This window comes from Panulirus ornatus, chromosome 18 (genome assembly GCF_036320965.1).
Source record: "Panulirus ornatus isolate Po-2019 chromosome 18, ASM3632096v1, whole genome shotgun sequence".
Classification (NCBI taxonomy): domain Eukaryota; kingdom Metazoa; phylum Arthropoda; class Malacostraca; order Decapoda; family Palinuridae; genus Panulirus; species Panulirus ornatus.
The window spans coordinates 26,559,921-26,581,994 of record NC_092241.1 but is presented as its reverse complement, the minus strand read 5'-3'; the positions used below and the strand labels follow the sequence as shown (position 1 = coordinate 26,581,994).

At 42.4% G+C, this 22,074-nt stretch overlaps 1 protein-coding gene across 1 annotated transcript in view; it reads left to right on the top strand.

The window, feature by feature from the left end:
* LOC139754892 (uncharacterized) overlaps nt 1–22,074 on the top strand; it is a 34,130-nt gene that overhangs the window by 5,219 nt on the left and 6,837 nt on the right. Inside the window, exons 3-8 of the mRNA XM_071672719.1 lie at nt 5,398–5,615; nt 8,950–9,035; nt 16,850–16,953; nt 17,167–17,312; nt 19,849–20,232; nt 20,992–21,109. Of these exons, the coding sequence (XP_071528820.1) occupies nt 5,398–5,615; nt 8,950–9,035; nt 16,850–16,953; nt 17,167–17,312; nt 19,849–20,232; nt 20,992–21,107 (1,054 nt within the window). The 3' untranslated portion in view covers nt 21,108–21,109. The remainder of the gene's footprint in view (nt 1–5,397; nt 5,616–8,949; nt 9,036–16,849; nt 16,954–17,166; nt 17,313–19,848; nt 20,233–20,991; nt 21,110–22,074) is intronic.

The window sequence follows — 22,074 nt, the reverse complement described above, 5'->3', positions numbered from 1 at the left end:
AGTGAGTCATTAAGAGGGTTCTGATGCACAAATTCAGTTTAATTACTTAACAAGATCACCATCTTTAGATGGCCGTAATCACCGCCTCCTGAATGAGCCTCATCAAGTCTTCTGCTCTACGCGAGCTTGCTGGATGAAGGGTAAGAGGAAGCGTAATGACGGGAGAATGCTCATCAACATTAATTAAGCGACTCTACTAATTAACCGTTGTCTTATAGACATTATTAATTTACTCATGTATCTAGGTTTTCTTTTTTTTTTTTTACTGTAGATATTAGGATTCAAATCTAGACCCGAGGAACTGAAATCTTAGCCAACTGAAAAGAAAAGAGAAAATGTGTTTTAGGTGGGTCTCAAGTCTCCAGGGTCCGACCACGTCCCCATCGGTTGCAACAGATGGACAGCGCCCCTGGTGTTATCCCCCTCCTCATCTTCACCCCAACAACCGCCATTTTACTGATACTCATTATCAGACGATCCTTCACTCATTCTCCCTCTCTTCCTCCGCCTTCTTCCCCAACACTCCCTGGCACGGTAGGTTTACCTTTCGCTCAGTTCTATATCAACAAGAAACGATGCAGAAGTATCATTATCTTCGACGAATTTTACAGCAACTGAGTCTGACACGAGCATAAAGAGAAGGGAAAACCACGACCTAGGCTTGTGGAAGGTCCCACTCGTCCATGAAAACTTGCACTATCTGACGAAGGGGAATTCAGCGCTCTCATTTTGTACTTAACCATTGCCTTTGAGAAGTGATGGCGCATCAGACAATTCATTGCTGTATTTGATGAGTAAACGCTGTCGTTTCTGGTCTTTCTCTCGGATGAATACGCTCCCCGTCTCCTTTCAGCCGTCTCTGTTATATGCTCATTCTTGTTCTATTGCCTTGATTGACCTATATCTGTTGGGACAATAAGGTAGATTAACTCCTTGAGATTTGTGAAGAAAAAGCAATACATATCATAGCGATAACGGTGTCCCCGCTATGTCGTTCACAGAGAAATGCTCTAAGAAAGCAGAAATGCGTCATAGAAAGACCGCGAATTGACCAAGAAGTGTTTTAGTAATAAAAGAGAAACTAAAAGCAAGGAATAACACCTTGAGAAAGGGGTACAGAAGGGTGATTCAAGGTTCCGACACGCCTTTGCTTGGCATAGACCGCTTCTTGACAACGTCGATCAATTCTCTCTTGCCACCACCCCTGCTGGAAGAGTCTCATTCGCTCCCAAAACCTTCAAACTTATTTATTCCTTCTTACGTAATGTTGATTGAGAGTATGCATAAACAGGACTGCAAGGTACTTACGCAATGCGTTTTTAATCATGTTGGAAAAAATCTATAAAGACTATATTATCAACAAGCTGATATCCGATTCCTTACTAAAAATCCAAATACTTTAATGTAAATTTGCGACACCTTGTGTGACTGTCAAGCTAAGGTCAGACACACAAGAAATTCACATCCATGCTCCTCATTACTCGCATTAGGACGGAGGTTTATGATATGCCTCAAAGGTTGACACAATGATTATGATACTAGACAGAGGTTAACATCTTAGGGATTTCCAAGGGAGGCGTCTGGTGGGCCAATGGCAGGGGATCATAACTTGTTTGTGTGTGTGGACTGCTGAGAGAGACACCCGCTGTGTCTGTGGACCACCTTCAGCATATATCCAGTATCATATCGGGTGCGAAATCACATTCATGAATGATAATACTATCCAAACCCTTACCGGCGTTAGTACTGAGGATAAGAAATTTCTTATTCATTGATCTTTCTATGTATTCATTCGTTGAACCACTGGGTAATGGACCATGGGCCATATGGGCTAAGAACTACGTCTCGGTGTTACTTACAGACCCCCTAAGCAAAAAGAAGACGACGACCATAAGATGCTGTACAATGAAATCAAAACTATGGTAAACAGTAAAGATGTTATAATGGTAGGAGACTTCAACAGTCCAAACATAAACTGGAACACGTTAACAGGTGACCGAGAAGGAACGAGACAACGGAACTGAATGAAGCTGATTTTCTAAAGCAGTTAATTAAAACACCAACTAGAGGTAAAAATATTTTTGATCTTGTCCTCAACAGTGACACAAACTTAATCAACTCTTGCGAGGTAGGCGAATATTTCTCAAACAGCATAGGGGATAGTATATTCAGATTTCCAAAAGTATTCTGATTTCCAAAATGCTTTCGATAAAGTACCTCACAAGAGACTTTTACATAAACTCAAAGCACACGGAATCGGTGAAGAACTTTGTACATTAATCAGAGACTGGCTTACTGGAAGAAAACAGCATATGGTATTAAACGGCGAAGCCTCATATTGGCTAGGCGTAACAAGTGGTGTGCCACAAGGTCGGTCCTAGACCCAATTCTTTTCATAATACGCATTAATCACATAGAGCTCGGTCTCATATCTAAGATCTCCAAGTTTGATGGCGATACTAAACTAAGAAGTAGAGCTGTAAACAAGCGGGACAGCGAAAAGATTTAAAGAGAACTTAACCTACTAGCAGAGTGGTCAGACAGATGGTAAAGGAAAGTTTGATATAGACAAGTGTAACGCTATGTACTTTGAGAGCAGAATATACGTTACGACTACAAACTATTCGGAAACTCTCTAACTAAAGTAAATGAAGAAAAGACCTTGAGTTGTCATTAGCAACAATCTGAAATACACTAAACAGTATCAAGCAGCAAGTAAAAAAAAAGGCAACCAAATGTTAGGTTTCATCGCCAGGAACATAGATTACAAGACACCAGAAACAATGCTCACACTTCGTTTTTCTCTCGTAAGACCACTCCTTGAATATGCAGTCCACGTTGGGTCCCCAAACTATTAAAAAGATGAGGAAAAAATGGAGCCAGTAAAGATACGAGCGACAGAATTGATCTCGTCCCTTAGAAGCCTGGATCTCTACACACTTAAAAAGAACGTAGACTTCGTGGCGACTTAATGCAAGTGACCAAAACTCTCAGTAAGTTCTATAAAGTAAGTCACGAACATCTTTTCGAAAAACAAGAAAATACGATCACCAGGACAATTAGGATAAAACTTAAAACTAAAAGATGTATTACGGACGTAGGAAAAAAATGTTCTTTTCGTATAGGTGTGTTGAGCACTGGAATAAGCTACCGTCAGACGAACTGAATGCTAAGACTATAATTACCGTCAAAAGTCGTTCAGACAAATATTATATGAACTCTGGTATACTTTGAGGAAAACGCCAAAATTATACGTATATTCGACAGCGGTAACGGAGACACTAGAAGGCTAATATTGCAGTAGCGGGGAGTTGGCGATAGCTTAAAAACAGCTGAGTGGAATTGCATTTTCTCGTCCAGTTAATCTTTTTTTTACCCCAGATACTCCAGTCATAGGCCAATCAGGCCTCTTGTTGTCTGTCTTTCTCATGTAAAACTCATATAAAATTTCACTATGGTATGAGACGTAATGGGCACATATACTACAAGCAGTGATTTCTTGTTGGCGTTAATCAAGTCACATGGACTGTTTCTCGCTTGCTATGGCGCAAGATGCAATCAGGGTGGGTAATGCGAGCTGGCTCCTGTAAAGAGCCATCTTCATGAACCAAAGTGAACGCCTTCGCTCCTTTCTACACCTCCATGACCACCTTCCACAAGCCATGATTGGCCACCAGCACGGCTAGAATGTACGGAATCGTCATGACCAGTAATGCTTTCGGAAATGCCGGAGTTCCATCCACTTGGGATAAAGGTGACTGACGTCACTAGATCTCGTTACCCACCCTCGGAATCACTAAAGTGCTGCTGTAAATTCCTTTTCGGAAAGGCAAGAGCTCCTGTGGTAGTGGTCGTCACCAACACCCACTTGTGCCTGAAGAAGTCCATCAAGTTTCAGCGGAACTGAGATAAATAGGCTATAACCACAAAGCAGATACAGACTAAGCGCTCGAGTTGCCAGTACCAACTGATGTGCTTATTGCTCTGTGAGCAGCTTCAGAGTAACGATGCTCAATAATCGCTATTCACTCGTGTGATTCTCCTACGCAAATTGAGGCAAAAGACATATTGGCCATATTGCAGTTTTCATTGCTCGCTTCAGTTTGCTTTAAAAGAGAAACATTCACAGTCTTAAACCTCTTATCTCTTTGTACTGTGAACAGTTTATAGATTCTCCCAGAGGTAATGAGTGTAATCAGCTACTACAAAGTTCCTGTGGGTTTCAGTGTTCGTTTTCTTCAATATCTACTGTACGCTTTTACTTGACAAAGATGAAATTCTATCATACTACATATTATAGGAAATGGCTTTATAACAACTGCTAATAGCATTATAACATCATGATGTATCCCTTTCAATTTCGTTCCCTAGCAACATTACAAGTTTGTTGCGCAGCATATGCTCATCCTGTGAGCGGCAGCATATAAGGATTACAGGCGGCCCTCATCGGGTCTTTGGCATAGCTCAGGAAAAACAAGATTATGAGACTAGATATTTGAGAGCTGATTCATAGTACAAAAGTAGCAGTTGATTCATTATTCCGATGTAATATGTGGATGCAGTCTTACACTATTTTTGACTTATCATATCATTAACAAGCATGTAGACAAAGAGTTAGTCATTTTACAAAACATCTACCCACTAACTATTCTCATGACACAACATAGATTTTAAACAATTAGATAAAGCTCTTAGATCACGAAAAAGATAATTCTGACAGTCATACTATCACCAAAACCCTTTCAATCACCCATGACTCTCGGCCTTTCGCACTACATAATCCTACATTCAACTAAGCAAACCATCTCGGCCAATTTAAGCCGCGCCCATCTTCACAGTATCCAAACCATCCCAATACATCGCATCCACTTCACCACCGCCCTCACGTGCCTCCCTCACCACCACCGCCCTCACGTGCCTCCCTCACCACCACCGCCCTCACGTGTGCCTCCCTCACTACCACCGCCCTCACGTGCCTCCCTCACCACCACCGCCCTCACGTGCCTCCCTCACCACCACCACCCTCACATGCCTCCCTCACCACCACCGCCCTCACGTGCCTCCCTCACCACCACCGCCCTCACGTGCCTCCCTCACCACCACCGCCCTCACGTGCCTCCCTCACCACCACCGCCCTCACGTGTGCCTCCCTCACTACCACCGCCCTCACGTGCCTCCCTCACCACCACCACCCTCACCTGCCTCCCTCACCACCACCGCCCTCACGTGCCTCCCTCACCACCCTCACCTGCCTCCCTCACCACCACCGCCCTCACGTGCCTCCCTCACCACACCGCCCTCACGTGCCTCCCTCACCATCACCGCCCTCACGTGCCTCCCTCACCACCACCGCCCTCACGTGCCTCCCTCACCACCACCGCCCTCACGTGCCCACAGAATAGTGCGCAACAAGGCGGCAGAGAAGGTCAGGCACGGGCTGCCGGGGACGCCCTCACCAGTGTCGCAGGCCACCTCCGTCATCGCCCACGTCCCGCCCGCGCCCCACGAGACCGTCCTCCAGCGCCCCGGGTCCTACTCCATCAACGGCATCCTCGGCCTTCCTTCCCTCACAGATCCTAATGGGAACATCCACAAGAGGAAGAGACAAGATTCCGGTGAGTACATACATACGTACTCGAGTGGTGAAGGGTTTGATTCCTTAAATGGATTTGTGTGTGAGATGAGACTGAAGGAATAAAATGATACAAGAAATTCTCAGAGTTCGAGCTTCTCTGCTCCTAGCCGTGCACTTTTGTTGACATATACTCTCTCAAGATTTAATGGCAGCAACATTTTGAAACACCTTCCCTAAACCAAACAGGAAAACACAGCCAAAGGTTCTCAGCGCAGTTATTACTCTTTGACTCCATTTGCCACTTGTTCCAAACATGCCACCTCTGCCACCTCATCATTTAAAACATTTACGAATCCTGAGAAATAACCAGTCCATCTCTTTATCATCTCATCTTTATCTGTTATCATTTCCCTATATCCCTTCTAATTTTTGTCCCCATCTGCTCTCTCGTTCTCCACATGCTGTTTGCTGCCTCCCAAAATTTTGTATTTTGGGAGTCTCTCTCTCTCTCTCTCTCTCTCTCTCTCTCTCTCTCTCTCTCTCTCTCTCTCTCTCTCTCTCTCTCTCTCTCTCTCTCTCTCTCTCTCTCTCTCTCTCTCTCTCTCTCTCTCTCTCTCTCTCTCTCTCTCTCTCTCTCTCTCTCTCTCTCTCTCTCTCTCTCTCTCTCTCTCTCTCTCTCTCTCTCTCTCTCTCTCTCTCTCTCTCTCTCTCTCTCTCTCTCTCTCTCTCTCTCTCTCTCTCTCTCTCTCTCTCTCTCTCTCTCTCTCTCTCTCTCTCTCTCTCTCTCTCTCTCTCTCTCTCTCTTTCCATTTATTATTTTTTATCTCTTTTCCCTCTCTAGTACCTCTTTTAACCTTAGCCTGTCTCTTGATCTACTCTCAGTCTGATTGCACTCCATTCCTACAGATACCGACCCATGGACCTTTCTTTTCTCCTTCATGAGCCATATAACTCACATCCTACCACCCACTACCCTTTCTAATACGTCTATGCCCAACCGTTCGCATGCTACAGACTTCAGACATAAAGTCATGAACTGCTTCCTGAGAATCTTTCACCCCTGTTCTACTCCCATTGTTTCATTTGTTGTGCCATTCTTCATTCAGACCCTCTTGGTATCTCTTCACACAGGCGTTTTTTCCTAGCATGTTCTTTCCTATAACTTCTTTCAACGTTTTGCCATTTCTTCTTTTCCTAAAATCTCTTAAGCCGTTTACTCTAGCCTCCATCTTGATATGATCGGACACACTTCTCCTGCCGTCCCTTTAAGCATTTTCACATCTAGAAACGTCTCCTTTGCACGTCTGTCAGTCAATTAATGCCTGCATATCAATCAATTATTGCTAGTTGACCTTCATCCCCACTCACTCGTGAATACTAAACGCATATATATATATATATATATATATATATATATATATATATATATATATATATATATATATATATATATATATATATATATATATATATATATATATATATATATATATATATATATATACATATATATCTTATTTTATTTTGCTTTGTCGCTGTCTCCCGCGTTTGCGAGGTAGCGCAAGGAAACAGACGAAAGAAATGGCTCAACCCACCCCCATACACATGTATATACATACACGTCCACACACGCAAATATACATACCCATACATCTCAATGTACACATATATATACACACAGACACATACATATATACCCATGCACACAATTCACACTGTCTGCCTTTATTCATTCCCATCGCCACCTCGCCACACATGGAATACCATCCCCCTCCCCCCTCATGTGTGCGAGGTAGCGCTAGGAAAAGACAACAAAGGCTCCATTCGTTCACACTCAGTCTCTAGCTGTCATGCAATAATGCCCGAAACCACAGCTCCCTTTCCACATCCAGGCCCCACACAATTTTCCATGGTTTACCCCAGACGCTTCACATGACCTGATTCAATCCACTGACAGCACGTCAACCCCGGTATACCACATCGATTTAATTCACTCTATTCCTTGCCCGCCTTTCACCCTCCTGTATGTTCAGGCCCCGATCGCTCAAAATCTTTTTCACTCCATCCTTCCACCTCCAATTTGGTCTCTCACTTCTCCTTGTTCTCTCCACCTCTGACACATATATCCTCTTTGTCAATCTTTCCTCACTCATTCTCTCCATGTGACCAAACCATTTCAATACACCCTCTTCTGCTTTCTCAACCACACTTTCTTTAGTGCCACACGTCTCTCTTACCCTTTCATTACTTACTCGATCAAACCAACTCACACCACATATTGTCCTTAAGAATTTCATTTCCAACACACACCCTCCTCCGCAGAACTCTATCCGTCGCCCACGCCTCGCAACCATATACCATTGTTGGAACCACTAGTCCCTTAAACATACCCAGTTTTGCTCTCCGAGACATCGTTCTCGCCTTCCACACATTCTTCAACGCTCTCAGAACCTTCGCCTCCTCCCCAACCTTGTGATTCACTTTCGCTTCCATGGTTCCATCCGCCGCTAAATCCACTCCCAGATATCTAAAACACTTCACATCCTCCAGTTTTTTCTCCATTCAAACTTTCCTCCCAATTAACTTGTCCCTCAACCTTACTGAACCTAATAACCTTGCTCTTATTCACATTTACTCTCAGCTTTCTTCTTTCACACACTTTACCAAACTCAGTCACCAACTTCTGCCGTTTCTCACCCGAATCAGCCACCAGCGCTGTATCATCAGCGAACAACAACTGGCTCACTTCCCAAGCCCTCTCATCCACAACAGACTGCATACTTGCCCCTCTCTCCAAAACTCTTGCATTCACCTCCGTAACCCCATCCGTAAACAAATTAAACAGCCATGGAGACATCACGCACCCCTACCGCCGACATTCACTGGGAACCACTGAATATGTATATAGACATGAAGGAATAATGAAAGAGCCATTCAGTTTTCTTGTTCAGTAAGTCATTACCTCTAAGATTACCAGTGAATGTGAGATACAGCACTAAGTACAGAGACGCAAGATGTCTAGGAAATACTAGTACTGCTTTACTTCGTCATTCCAGCATACTATGCTTGTCTTACAGGACGGAGAACTTCTACCTCTTTTGGGTTATGTCAAAAAGGAGAGCGGGGTTTTGATCAAGCCTCGAGAAGACAGAGAGAGGACGGTAAACGAAGTGAGGACCATATGAAACATTCCTGGCTAGGGTGTTGGACTGATGCAAGAAAGCTGACAATGAAAATTACCCTGAGACGCTTTTTGATGTATCTAACAGTTATCATTCATGACACTTTCTCTGTCTATCTAACTTTCTGTCATAAAACCATCTCTATTCATTTAGTCTGCCACCCAGCCATGACACAGTTCCTTGTGGTTCCAGATGAACACCGAGACATGACCAGCCACCAGGAGGACGACCTCAAGCGCCAGAGAACCCAGTACAACTCTGACCCTCTTTATACCAGTGTGAGTACACTACCTATCAGTGTGGAGTTGTTTATATATGTTCTATGATGTCAGCAGCTGTATCATAAGTGGTAATAGAAACAGTAGTCGTAGTAGTAGTAGTAGTAGTAGTAGTAACAGTAGTTGTAGTACTACTACTACTACTACTACTACTACTACTACTACTACTACTACTACTACTACTACTACTACTACTACTACTACTACTACTAATACTTATGCTGGTGACTATGAATAGTGGGAGCAACTAGAAATAGTGGCAATGATTGTAGTACATGCTCTTACTATGCTCAAAAATGATATTGTGATGTTTTAATGGTGATAATTCTTTTGGTAATATGCAACTCAGTGTTTCAGGCTATATCAGATATACTGAAGTTTCACGCGACGGTTCACTTACTCAGAAAATACCTCCTGTCCTGAGCTCTGACAGGACTTATGACCTAAGTGCTCGTTGAAAGCAACATGAAGATATAAAGCGACAGTGACCTGTTTATGAGAGCCATTACAAGAATATGCAATTTCCGAATGACAGATTTCGCATGGAACTGCCAGGGACTATGCCCTAGGATCTTCTAAGCCTCGTGAATTTGAATTAGAATACTTAGTTTTCCTAAAAGTTGATAGACAACGTTTTCCCAAAAAAACGAGCTCAACACCGCAACGGTTAAACATGGTTTCGCAGGCAATGATAAAAGAGCTCCACCATCTCCTCATGGATGTGTATGGAGAACCAAGCGTTGTACTGAAAATTAAATTATTAAAGAAGTAGGTGATTCAAAAGAATGCACATGAATTCGAACGGCAAAAAGCCATTGGGTTCTATCGAAGCTGTTTTTTGTTAGTGGTAATGAACAGAAGCTCATGGATTAATCTGGCTAGAGTAGAAAAAAGAACATGCTAATTTTTTCATAGATAAAAAAGCCTTTAAGTTTTTCATGTAGCCAGGGAAGTGCAAATGATGTCGGTCGTGGATTTGAGGAGAAATATGTATTAAGTCTACACTTAAACGTGTCTATGGTACTGCTTTTAACTTCTTTAGCAGGTAGATGAGTCCATACATCAAAATCCTGTTGAAGGAAAACTTCTTAGCCTCCTTAGAGGTAAAATGTTTGCTCACGAGTTCGAATGCATTACTACCAGTGAAATCTGACGAATCCATTCTTAAGCAGTTTGCTTGGTCGAGATCGTCAAAGCATTTGATAATTTGAAATACCTTCATTTGATCCCTTATTATCCTTCTCTTTTCTAAGCTGAATAGATTTAAGTCCTTTGGTTGGCTAACACAGGATTTATTGTCCAGTTCAGGAATCACCTTGGAAGCTAACCTCTGTATTTTCTTCATTCCGCCGATGCCTTCCTTCTAGTAGGGTGACCAAGACTGAAAACACTCTTTAAGTGACCTGTAATGAGTAATGCTTAATGAGTAATGATAATTTCCTTAGAATAATCCGAAAGCTTACATAGGAATCCAGGTATTTTGTTTGCTCTCTTGACTGGTTCTGTGCATTATATACTTAGCTTTAGGTTACCAGAGGTTATTACACACTAGTACTTTTCATGACTTACCTTTTGTCGCTCAGTAGAAATCACAAGGTAGCTTGTCTTTTCATTTTCGTTACCGATGTGCATTTGCCACCCGGGAGCCCAGTCTATCAGTCTGTTGATGTCAGGTTGATGCTGAAGCCGTTCAGTTTCTGTTGTAGATTTATTTCCCAACTTAGTTTCGTCCATTGATTTAGTTATGTTTGTTACAATGCAGCGCATTAGTTTATATGAGATAAAGAACCAGTCCCAAGACTTATCTAATCAGTGAAAGGCTTAACCACCAATCGCTACTTTATGTTTACGGCCAGCAAGCCAATTTCTTAATCATCGAAGTACAATCCCATCTATACCATATAACTTAACTTTTGTTAGTAATTTTTGATGTAGGACTTCATCGATTTGTTTTGGAAAATCTAAGTAGTTGACATCAACTGCATTACTTTCATCATACATGATGATTTCATCATAAAAGAATCAAACAGATTTATCAGACGTGTATCTAATGATGCTTCTCTATATGATTTCATCCCGATTGATGATTTCCGTAAAGTGAACCAACTTTGGACGTTAAGATAACTGGAAGATATCCTGGAGGTGATTTCTTGTTTTTTTTTTTTATACTCGTGTTACATTGACAAGCTTTCATTCCTATGAACATTTGCCAGAGCAAGTGAGTTACTGAAAGAGCAATCGAGGGCTTCACTATCTCATTTTCCGTTTCTTTCATTGCCTTCGCGTAAAACCTATCGGAGGCCTCTTGTTTTCTTTGCTTCATTCCGTTCAGCACTGACAGTTCATCTTCATCATTCACGTCAACACGTTGCAAAACGTTTTCCCTCCCTTACCAACAGAACTGGATTCAGAATATGAGTTGGTTTTCCAGTTTACCAGACTACGTAAAGCCGCTCTTGTGACAGATCATTTACTCTAATTCATTTGAAAAAAAAAAAGAATCTTGCTGCGAAGCTTCGGGTAAGAGGGATCATTTAGAAGCCCCACCACTATTTACCTGCTGACGTGAAATAAGATGGCTTGCATCCTGTGCTGAGCAACCAAGAGGTTCCGTTTGATAGGAATATTAACTCCTGAAAAGTTATGGTTCCTTTTATTTGTGCTTCGCCTTGTTACATGCAATAGGGACGTTGTAGCTGGAGGGACTTCCTTTGAGCAGTTGTGGCATTGGAGGAGGATCTTGTACAGTGGCGGCAGTCGCGAACGAACTCAGTTTTTGCCACGTACTTAATTCAGTGCAATACTGCTTAAGTCTCTCTTGAGTGTGGCGCCATCTCTCCAAGGGTCGAGATATTCTAATTGTTAACGTTGCATTATCAAAGCGATTTGTATTCAGTGCTCATTAGGAAATTGGGTGCAAACACTAAAAGATTAGATATGCTGCATCAGGAATGTGCAATGAAGCAGGTGGAGGGAGGAGATCATGCAAGATGCAAGGCATCCTCTTCATCAACATTATGTATTTGTAAGGTCAGGAAGAAGACTTGTCTTTGCCTATATAGCGCGTCGATAGATTTAGGAAATCATGTGTACCAAAAAGCATTCGACTGTTTAACCATCTTAATGACGCTGTAACTCCTCTGTGATATACGTAGCTTCTGAGTACAATAGATGATTCTTTATGTGATGTTTTGCGTGGTATTTTCATGTGATATTCTATAATTCTTATTATGTAATATTTATACTTTTTAACCAATTGAGCTTCTAGCTATAAAGAATACAATTCTGTATCATGTATGCAATTTGACAATAAAGACATCTTATCTTATCTTATATTACTTTATCTTGTCTTATCTTATCTCATCTTATCTTAGTAGAGTTTCTTGCACGATGACAGAGAAGCGTCCAAGAATAAAATCTTTTTGCCGAAAGAGAAAAAAGTGAATAATTTACGCTACTTCGTATATTTCAGCATGCTTGTAGGTGGTTGGTAACAATGTGAATAAAGTACAGAGGAGAGAGAGAGAGAGAGAGAGAGAGAGAGAGAGAGAGAGAGAGAGAGACAGAGAGACAGAGAGAGAGAGAGAGAGAGAGAGAGAGAGAGAGAGAGAGAGAGAGAGAGAGAGAGAGACTGCCATTAAGTAGGGCTAGCACGTTGCGCTCACCGCATATCATGCTTGACTAACAATTCTGTTTTTCTCCGTCGCCATGTACGTTGCATAATCATCAATTCTCAGTTGATCTGGAGCTGTTTTAGCCATCATCTACATTTCTTAGCGTGTCAGTGATTATACCGTTCCGTACTTCACTTAGAGGAGAGAGAGAGAGAGAGAGAGAGAGAGAGAGAGAGAGAGAGAGAGAGAGAGAGAGAGAGAGAGAGAGAGAGAGAGAGAGAGAGAGAGAGAGAGACAGTCACTCTGCAGGTAGGGATTTATCGTCTTCTTTTAAAGTCAGTGTTGACCGGAATGGTGCTGAAAAGCCAGACAAAACTATACGGTATCCCGCAGCCTCTCCTACCCACACTTACAAGACCGTGTCGGTTGTCTACCAGGAACACGGGAGCGAGGGACACGAACCCTTAATGATGGTGTCTCACGCCGACATGACTGATATCAACTCCCTGCCCTCTATCGCCTACAGATCTACGTAGACGCGACAAGTCGCTCCTTGGAATGCGTCTGCTCGGATACGTTGCCTCTGATTTCGTATTATCTGTACGGCTGCACGTCTGTGGTAAACAAAATGTAGTGATCATTCGATTTATCAAGTTTAATTTGTACGTGTCGCTTAGTTGCAACTTCGCTAGATCGCTAGTTCCATGTGCTATCGTCTCCTCGTCAACAGTGGATTCAGACGTCGAGACAGAACGTCAAACATGAACTAGTGTGGCATGAAATTCAGTAAGGACTTGTCATAAGTGAACTGTAGCCGGGGCACCATAGCAAGCCACAAGCTAATATCATACGGTTACACGGGTGACAGTTGCCTTTGATTTGATCTTAGTGTTCTATGTATGTTTGGCTCCCGGTGTGGCGTGAGGATCAGTTGTATTTCTGGTAATTCAAGAAATCAACTCTTTATCAGACGAAAAGGTAAGGGGCACCCCACACACGCATTCTCATTAAGCAAACAGCACCTACACTGCTACCTCTTGGGCGCAGTCTTAAGTGGGTACCATGACGATGTAACATGTCATTACATTCTGCGCATGGCTTGCAGCATGCACCAATAATTGTTGACACTCGATATAGAGAAATTGGCTCATAAAAAGCAATCCGCACTCCGTCTTTAATATGCATGAACGACGAAGTGCGGGAGTGTCCGTGTATAGCAGCAGGGCGTGCCGAAGTGCTTTCATTCGTTTGTTGGTGTTGTACGTCTCATGTGAACAGCTGTTTCACTCCTCCTCTTTCGACCACCAAATTTTCTTCCTCGTTCATTCTCCAGCGCTTTTATGGCCCATGTATCCACATAAAGGACTGATGTGAGCTTACTGGATTATTTGCTCCGTTTGGCTTTCATCTATGCCGTTGCGACACCGTTTCACACCTCTTTGGTTCTGTTGACTGTATTCCTTCCTCTGTAGAGAGAGCAGCAGTTGCCATCCTCTTCTTCTCGTCGTATGACGGGCTTGCCCCTTGATTCCACGTCTTCTTTAACTACCTTCTCACGCCATGGATCCTTAATCTTCTTGGAACTGCCCAACGATACTCCTCCTCAATATTATCAGTTGATTTCCTGGCGTAGGACTGATTGCCTAGCTGCAGCAGCCATGTCATGAAAATCCTCAGATTTTCGTTATGGAGTTGCGTAATTTCCTCAAAATGTTACCTCTCACCTCAGAGTAACGTGGAAAACTTTTCTGTAATGTTAGGTTTTAAGACAGCCGGGGTCGTCTCTATCCTACAGCGGGAACATAATAGCCAGGTGTCCTACATACTTTACCCTGCTTGCTCATAGTCACAATCTCAACATCAGGGCCTGATAATCTATTTTGTTCTAAAGCGTTATATTCCGTATCGTATTTGTTTGTTAACGAGGCAACATACAGAGAGAACTCCTGCAAAACCAGAGGAAGGGAGTGATGGCACGTCAAGCGCCAGGGAGCCAGTACGCGGCCAAGTGACCCGGTGCCATAACCTATTCTAGGTGGTTAGTAAAGCAACTAATACCACATGGATGTGTGTCTTAGTAAAACCACAAAATGGCAATGTCTAACCTTGAATCAAGCCTTGATCAATCGGTAAATATTTCACAGTACAATATAATATTTAGCATATGAAACGTATTAGTTTATCACAATACACTACTCTTGATATATCCAAATCTTTTGACAGGATGTGGCATTTGATTCTCTTCTCTAAACTCCCCTCCTCTAGTATCCCTCCCCAACTTTGATCCCTCATACCTAGCTTCCACTCTGGCCGATCTATCTCTGTAATTGTTAATGGATCCGCCGCTTCCCCTTTCTCCATCCACAGCTGTGTCCCTCAAGAATTGATTCAGTCTCCTACACTTTTATTCTCCTATCAACAATTTCCTTTCTTCCACAAATAACAAAACGCACTCAAACTCTGACAACTCAACATTGCATTTCTCCACATCCTCCAGTTCTGCGCCTTCTCTCACTCGATCTGCATCTCGTCTTGACACAACATCCTCATCAAACTCAGATTGAAAATTATATTTCGGTGGGGTACACGAAATCTGATCGTGTTTAATGCTTCCAAGATTTAGTTTCTGCTTATCTCTCTATTGAAATTTTCTCACAATTTTCCTTTCTCCTTCTACGGTTCTGTAGTTCCACCTCTTGACTCGATGAACATACTTGAAATTACCGTAACATCCACTCTGTCTTGGAAACTCCACATTACAGAAATAGCTAAGTCTGCCTCTACGAAACTAGCAGCCCTGTTTAGATGTCGGAATCTCTTTTCTTCCGAACGATTGCTCTGTTTATAATAAACAAAAAGTTGATCCATCTTTGTATGGAGTACTTCTCTCACGTCTGAGGCGGTTTTAGCTCAGCATCCTTGATGGACTAGCTGAGTCGAAAGAGATCCGACTTATAAACTGTCCCAGGCTAACTTCAAAACTTGATCCGCTTGCCCTACTCCGCAATGTTGGTTCACTTTGCCTCTTCTGTAGATATTACTTTGGTTTTTGCCACCAAGAGCTGGCTGCTTGTGTGCCCCCCCATCACTCTAGCTAGACCATGAAATACTTGGTGAACTGCTGGGTCACGTGATTGCTCTGTAGACATTGGCAATCTAAGGGTGGGCCTTTGCCATAACTATTTATTTCCATACACGTCGATGCTTTGGAACTCTGTACCTTCTCATGTTTTTCCAATAACCATAACCTGACGCATTTTGAAATACAGGTTTTTTCACCTCTGCCAGAATACGTAAATAGTTTCCCATATCTCTTCTTTCTCCCTTTCATTAACTTCTCTATATATTTCGATTAAGGCCTGGCCTTGATATAGAATTTTGTCCGTGACTAAAGCCACCGACCTAAAAAAACAAAGAATATATTACCTGGTAGATTTACTTTAACAATATTTCAGTCACTCCCCACTTAGGTTCACCGCCCGATTTGGGTGAAGGCTTAATTGACGGCAGAGGCGGGATGCGTACACAAGCATCGGAGGAGAATCTTGGTCGCCTTGTGGAACCAACCCTACAAGAATGTGGGCAGGAAATAAGGGTGTAGAAACGAAGCTGCTGAAGGTGTTGCATCGAAGGTTCTGACCATGAGTGTAATCTTAACAATCAAGTGAATATTTAGGTGCATCATTCTCTGTAATGATAAGAACTTTAAGTATGAACCAACTGCTTTCTCACTGTCACCTGCTGAATACAAATAAGGTCGTCACGCTTCAAGGTGACTGTGTATAAATCCTCTCTTACAAGCGTCGATGGTCGTTGTGGAAGACCTCCAGTTACTTTTCTAGAAAGCTACTGGCTTTCTCTTTTTTTTTTACCTATATCAAATGACGTTGATTGGTTTCCACTTTCTTCGGTTGGATTTCTCAATAACCGTACCTCAAGTTTGTTTAATTGATTCTCAGAACTGACCGATAGTTAATCAAAATTCGCTTAAGTAGTTAGTCAACAATATACATGCAGGATATCAATCCTGTGTACAATTGTTCACCCTCAGTGTGTTTCAAAAGTCAAAAGGAAATGCACCTTCTTTTCATATGATCTAAATTCTAAGTTTTTAGACAGTGTTACCTTTACAAAAAATCCCTCTGGCTATTTCTGTGCATCTTCCCGGTCATAGACACTTAGCGACTTTACCCCCATCAGATGCTGTGGTCGAAGCAGTGGTCGACGCTGAAGACTGAGGACTCGACAAAGGCCTTCCTCCCTGACCTCGGAGGAGTACCTGGCAGCGGTGCATCACCCTACAGGTACGTCCGCTCCTCACCAGAAGGTTCCTCAGATGTTCATATCATCTTTTTTTTTTTCCTATGATGAGTGAATTCAGTCGTTTATTTCTTTATAATGAAAATGTACTCTGTTGATATTGTCCAAGCGTGAGATACGCTAACGATGCGAAGGTTTATGATGAACACTTGTGCGTAAATGATATCATTCCTCATTTTTCCTTTTTTGATCTTCAGCAACATCCAGGCGTTCGCGGATCACCCGACAAGCCATTCGTCAATGTCGGCCGCTTCCAGCCCCAGGGACGCCATCTTCGAGACTATTTCAGCGACCCAATCCAACAACAGTCACGTCTATTCACCTCACATCACTAATTCCCTCGGTAAAAGTTCTCCTGTGCAGTAATCTATAAGAGTTTCCCTGTGCAGTAATCTATACGAATTCTTCTGTGCAGTAATCATAAAAGTTCCCCTGTTCCTCTGTGCAGTAATCATAAAAGTTCCCCTGTGTAGTAATCTCTAAAAGTTCCCCTATGCAGTAATCTATAAAAGCTCCCCTCTGCAGTAATCTATAAAAGTTCCCCTATGCAGTAATCTATAAAAGTTCCCCTCTGCGGTAATCTATAAAAGTTCCCCTATGCAGTAATCTATAAAAGTTCCTCTGTGCAGTAATCTATAAAAGTTCCCCTATGCAGTAATCTATAAAAGTTCCCCTCTGTAGTAATCTATAAAAGTTCCTCTGTGCAGTAGTCTATAAAAGTTTCCCAGTGCAGCAATCTATAAAAGTTCCCCTATGCAGTAATCTATTAAAGTTCCCCTGTGCAGTAATCTCTTTATATCAGCTGGCTGGTTTGGTCGTCTATTTAACACATTTATGTAAAGTTTGATTGTATGCTAATTTCACCACATATCTGTTCAATAGTTTGATCTCCTTTTTTGGATGGGGTTTAGTTTTGACCTTACATACGTTGCAGTTGCAGTTCTGCTTCCTCGTCTGTCTTTATCTCTGGTGAACTCACTAAACAGATCATTGTTTTCTGAATGTGGAAATATATCTGTTAATCCAGTGATATCAACGTTTTCAGTGTTTACCAAGCAATGTAGTTCAACCACTGTGTTTTGGTTGGATCCCATATTCATATATGGGCCATTCAATTTCTTCGTGTGATTTTCGTATGCGTTTAGATGTACCTTGTGGTAACCACTTATTCCTAGACGAATAGCTAACCTACATGGTCTCCCAACACCCACTTAGGAGAGGTCAGTGGCTGGTGTTGTCGGGATTAGGTTTGATCTTCTTACCTGACCCGCTTGTCATGAAATATGACCTGACCTGAAAACAACTGATTAAGACGATCTACCGTGCCTGTCCCGTGATTGGCCATATGGTTATCTAACCGACCATCAACAGTCCTCAACAATTACATGGATAAACAGATAATAGGCCCATGAGAGGTGGCATGGCCTTTACACTGCTGAAAAAGATACAATTTCTTTAAAAGCAGTAGAACAAAAGTGTAGCAAAGCAAAGGCTGTCTACCCACCCTTCACTTCCTCCGGACACACGCGCGGGACGGGAAAACTGGTAGAAGGAAAAATATCTTGCAGTCCTATTATACGTAAAGGAAATTCTTATATAAAAGTTAAAGATTAGAATGGACGTGTTATGATATGTATCCAGTCACCATAGACATGCAGCGTATCCCCTTATGCTGTAAGACAAGAATAAGAGAAAATTTGAGCTCCTACCTCTTGGCTCACCATGTCTATATCACTCTGATTTGGAAGAATTATACAGTTCCTTGCTGTTCCCTAAAGCAGGCCTACACGAATTAATTACTGTTGATTAGTTACTGCAGCAAGGCCAGGGAAAGATCAGTTGCTGAAAAGGTGGCCTGATATACCATTATTGGTTAAAAGAAACATTCAGTGCTGGAGAGTGATGATGAGTGATGATCGAGCCAAATTTTGAATGTATGAACTGCGTTCTGAACAACATGTTATACGAGCTTTTTCACGTATCGATATTGCCGTTGGTAAAGAATTATTTCTTGGAATCCAGGTTCATTCGGTGACCTGTAGAGGACCAAGGTGATATCAGATTTACGATTAATTTTGACTGCTTCCTATCACGTAACCAAGCGTCTATCCAGTTTCCTATGCCACCAGTAATCCCCAAAGTCCTGACTTTAACCATCACTTTATTGTGGGAGCCTTTGTCGAATGCTTTTTTGAAGTCCAGAATTATACCATCTATTGCCTGAGTTTTGTTGCGGGTATTGAATAACTTTTCAGGTCAATAGGATCGTATCATTGTATTCAATATATGATCTTGAACAAAGCATATGCACACCTGGGCACTGACTTAACACCAGCACTTTTCACGTATAGACCATAAGAATATGACGGAGCCCAACTAGCCTGATCCACAGTGTATCCCACCATAATGCTCAGGATAACTAGACCATGGCGGCCATGGAAGAGGTGCTTCACCAGCATATGAGCCCTACCTCACGCAAGGGGTCGTCGCCATGTGGTCGCAATCATCGCTCTTGTGACTCACACCTCAGGTCGTCATTTCGCCACTTATCGAGATCAGTTGTAAGGGGAACATCCTGTAGTTAAACCTTATGTACAGCAGTATCTGCTGTTGTCCATTCTGTTGGGATGGAGCTGACGCTGTACTGGACAGAAGTTCTTTGTCGAATCTTGAAGGATGAGGTCTTCTTTGTTCTGCCCCACACAGCAGACGGTGATAAATATCTTGAATGCTTTTTTAATCACCTTGCTTTATCTGCATTATCTAAGGAGTTTAAAGACTTTAAGGTATAAGAGTAACTCTGTACGAGTGATGGGAAGAGTAGCCAGACTCTGGATATAAATACAATAGTTTGTTACAGCCACATATTTTCTTCTCAGGAAGCAGCGCGTACACACCCCTCAGCACCTCTCAGCCTACCTCCAACACCGGCTATAGCAGCACCCTGGGTGCCACCTACCCGGAGCAAACGCCCATGTCACCGCTCAGCTGCAACAGAGAGAACGTAACGACAGCGGAAAACTTGGTGGTGGTCCCTTTCTCGTCGCCTCTAAGAGCTGACACACCTTACACCACGAATCTCAAGATCCTGCAGTCCTCCTCCCACGCCCACGCTGCCACACACCATGCTTATGTATCCCCTCATGTGCATGCACCTACCCACCTGCACTCGTCAGCATATGCCCATACGCCAATGAATGCCCAATCAGCAGCCACACCTGATTCGCCCTACACCACTCTCCCGCCCATCACACACTACTCAGGTAAGTTGCCCCTTTTACTCCCGTATGATCTAACGCATGTTAGCCCCTACGCCTAGACCATGTCTTGTCATGTATACAACTGGTATGCTTCGTAACACACCAGCGTCCCTTGCATCATCGTATGATAGAAACAATACCGTACCTCTGTGGTCATCACATACGGAAGACATACCCCTCGTCTCCCTGTAGTGAAAGGCAGGGGTTGATCAGTTTCTCTTAACTAAATGATACCTTCATATTACAAGATAAATCCAAGACCCAAGTGCATGACTGAGAATAGACGGCAGGTGCTTGGAAAAGAGATTTCATTTGATTATAGTTGACAACATAACCCTTATTACCTCATATCACAGTGCTCAGCTACTAACCTACTAACACGTTTTCCTCTGTGAGTCAGCTTTTCCTGTCGCGCGAAAATTGACATGAACCCACATACGATGGTCCTTGCCCTGCCGCCCTATCTCATACTGAACGAACTACCAATTATACTAACAATGATGCCTCAAACTTGCTATCTCTTCTAAATCCTCTTTCAATCTGCGTCTAACATGATGCCATCGACACTCCAATTTTCCTTCTCCGTTAACTCGCATCCAGCTCATTTACACTACAGATATCAAATCTGTCTCCCTGTTCCCTCCACATAACCCTGTAAGCAGCGGTATAACGCTAAACATAGAGCAGCTAGATAATAAATATATGGTCCTCCAGCTCCAACTGGAACAAGGCCCTGTCTTTAATTCTCGTGGCTGTCTACAGGTACGGCCAGCATAGCGTCGATGACAGACTGTTACACGTACACCTCGCCGTACACCCAGTACCCGTCCACGTACCCAGCCTATGGCTATGGCACCGGAGGACTCCTCAGTAAGTAACTGTGAGTATTGGTGTAACTTATTCTTTGGTTCTTTGTTCTGCTATTATCGTTTCCCGGATCTAATGAGAGAGCATTATGTTCAGTTTGTCCAATTTTAGTTTTGCTATTTCATTTCCTTTTCCCTTTTCAGAAGAAAGTTTCGACTTTGAGTTACTCACGGATTGTAAGTGCTAAAGGCACCTATAATTGTAGGAAATATATTTTACAAAAGTTATGTTATATTGTGCGAAGATTTCAAAGTCTCAAAAAGCTTTTCGGAACATAAGATCATTTTGCTACGATGGTTTTCCTATTAATATCCTGACCCATATTGTTCCCTCAATGGGACTGGTGAGTGCTCGGCCGATAAGGATTAAGATGTTCTCAAGAATAAATGAAGTACATTAATTTTCTTCTAGCAAGAATAAGTATTCTAGTATGGTCGTCATCGTGTCTTATTCACTTGTATATTTTCCTTTTACCTTTTACTTTTTAATTCCTTTTACTGAGACTAGTCATGTAAAGTATGTAATCACCAGGGATCTGTTCCTGGAAAGTTTGTGAACTGTTCATGAAGATTCTGAAGTTTATCTGGTCATTATTTAGGTGACCTGTCTTGCCTTGGCAGCGGAATATAGCACACAAACCATGAGTCCCGACCAATTAGCAGCACTTTCGCAAATAATCATTTGGCGTTAGACAGTTAATTTTCCTATCATGAAAACTAAATCTAATTAAGGTTATCCTTAATGGACTTTATTTTTAACGCTTGAGTTGTTTTAGAAGTTTATCTTACATGATTCTATCTCCAACTTAAGAGGTTGATGGTTATATTTCATTATCTGATGTTTCTGTTAACATTCTGATTTGACCATTCCATTTCGTAGATTATCCAGGTAAGTAATTCTTATGACGAGACTTACCATCATATTCGCTAGTGCCAGCTTAAGTCAACGTATTCTCTTTCTATAACCATGAAGCTGTGT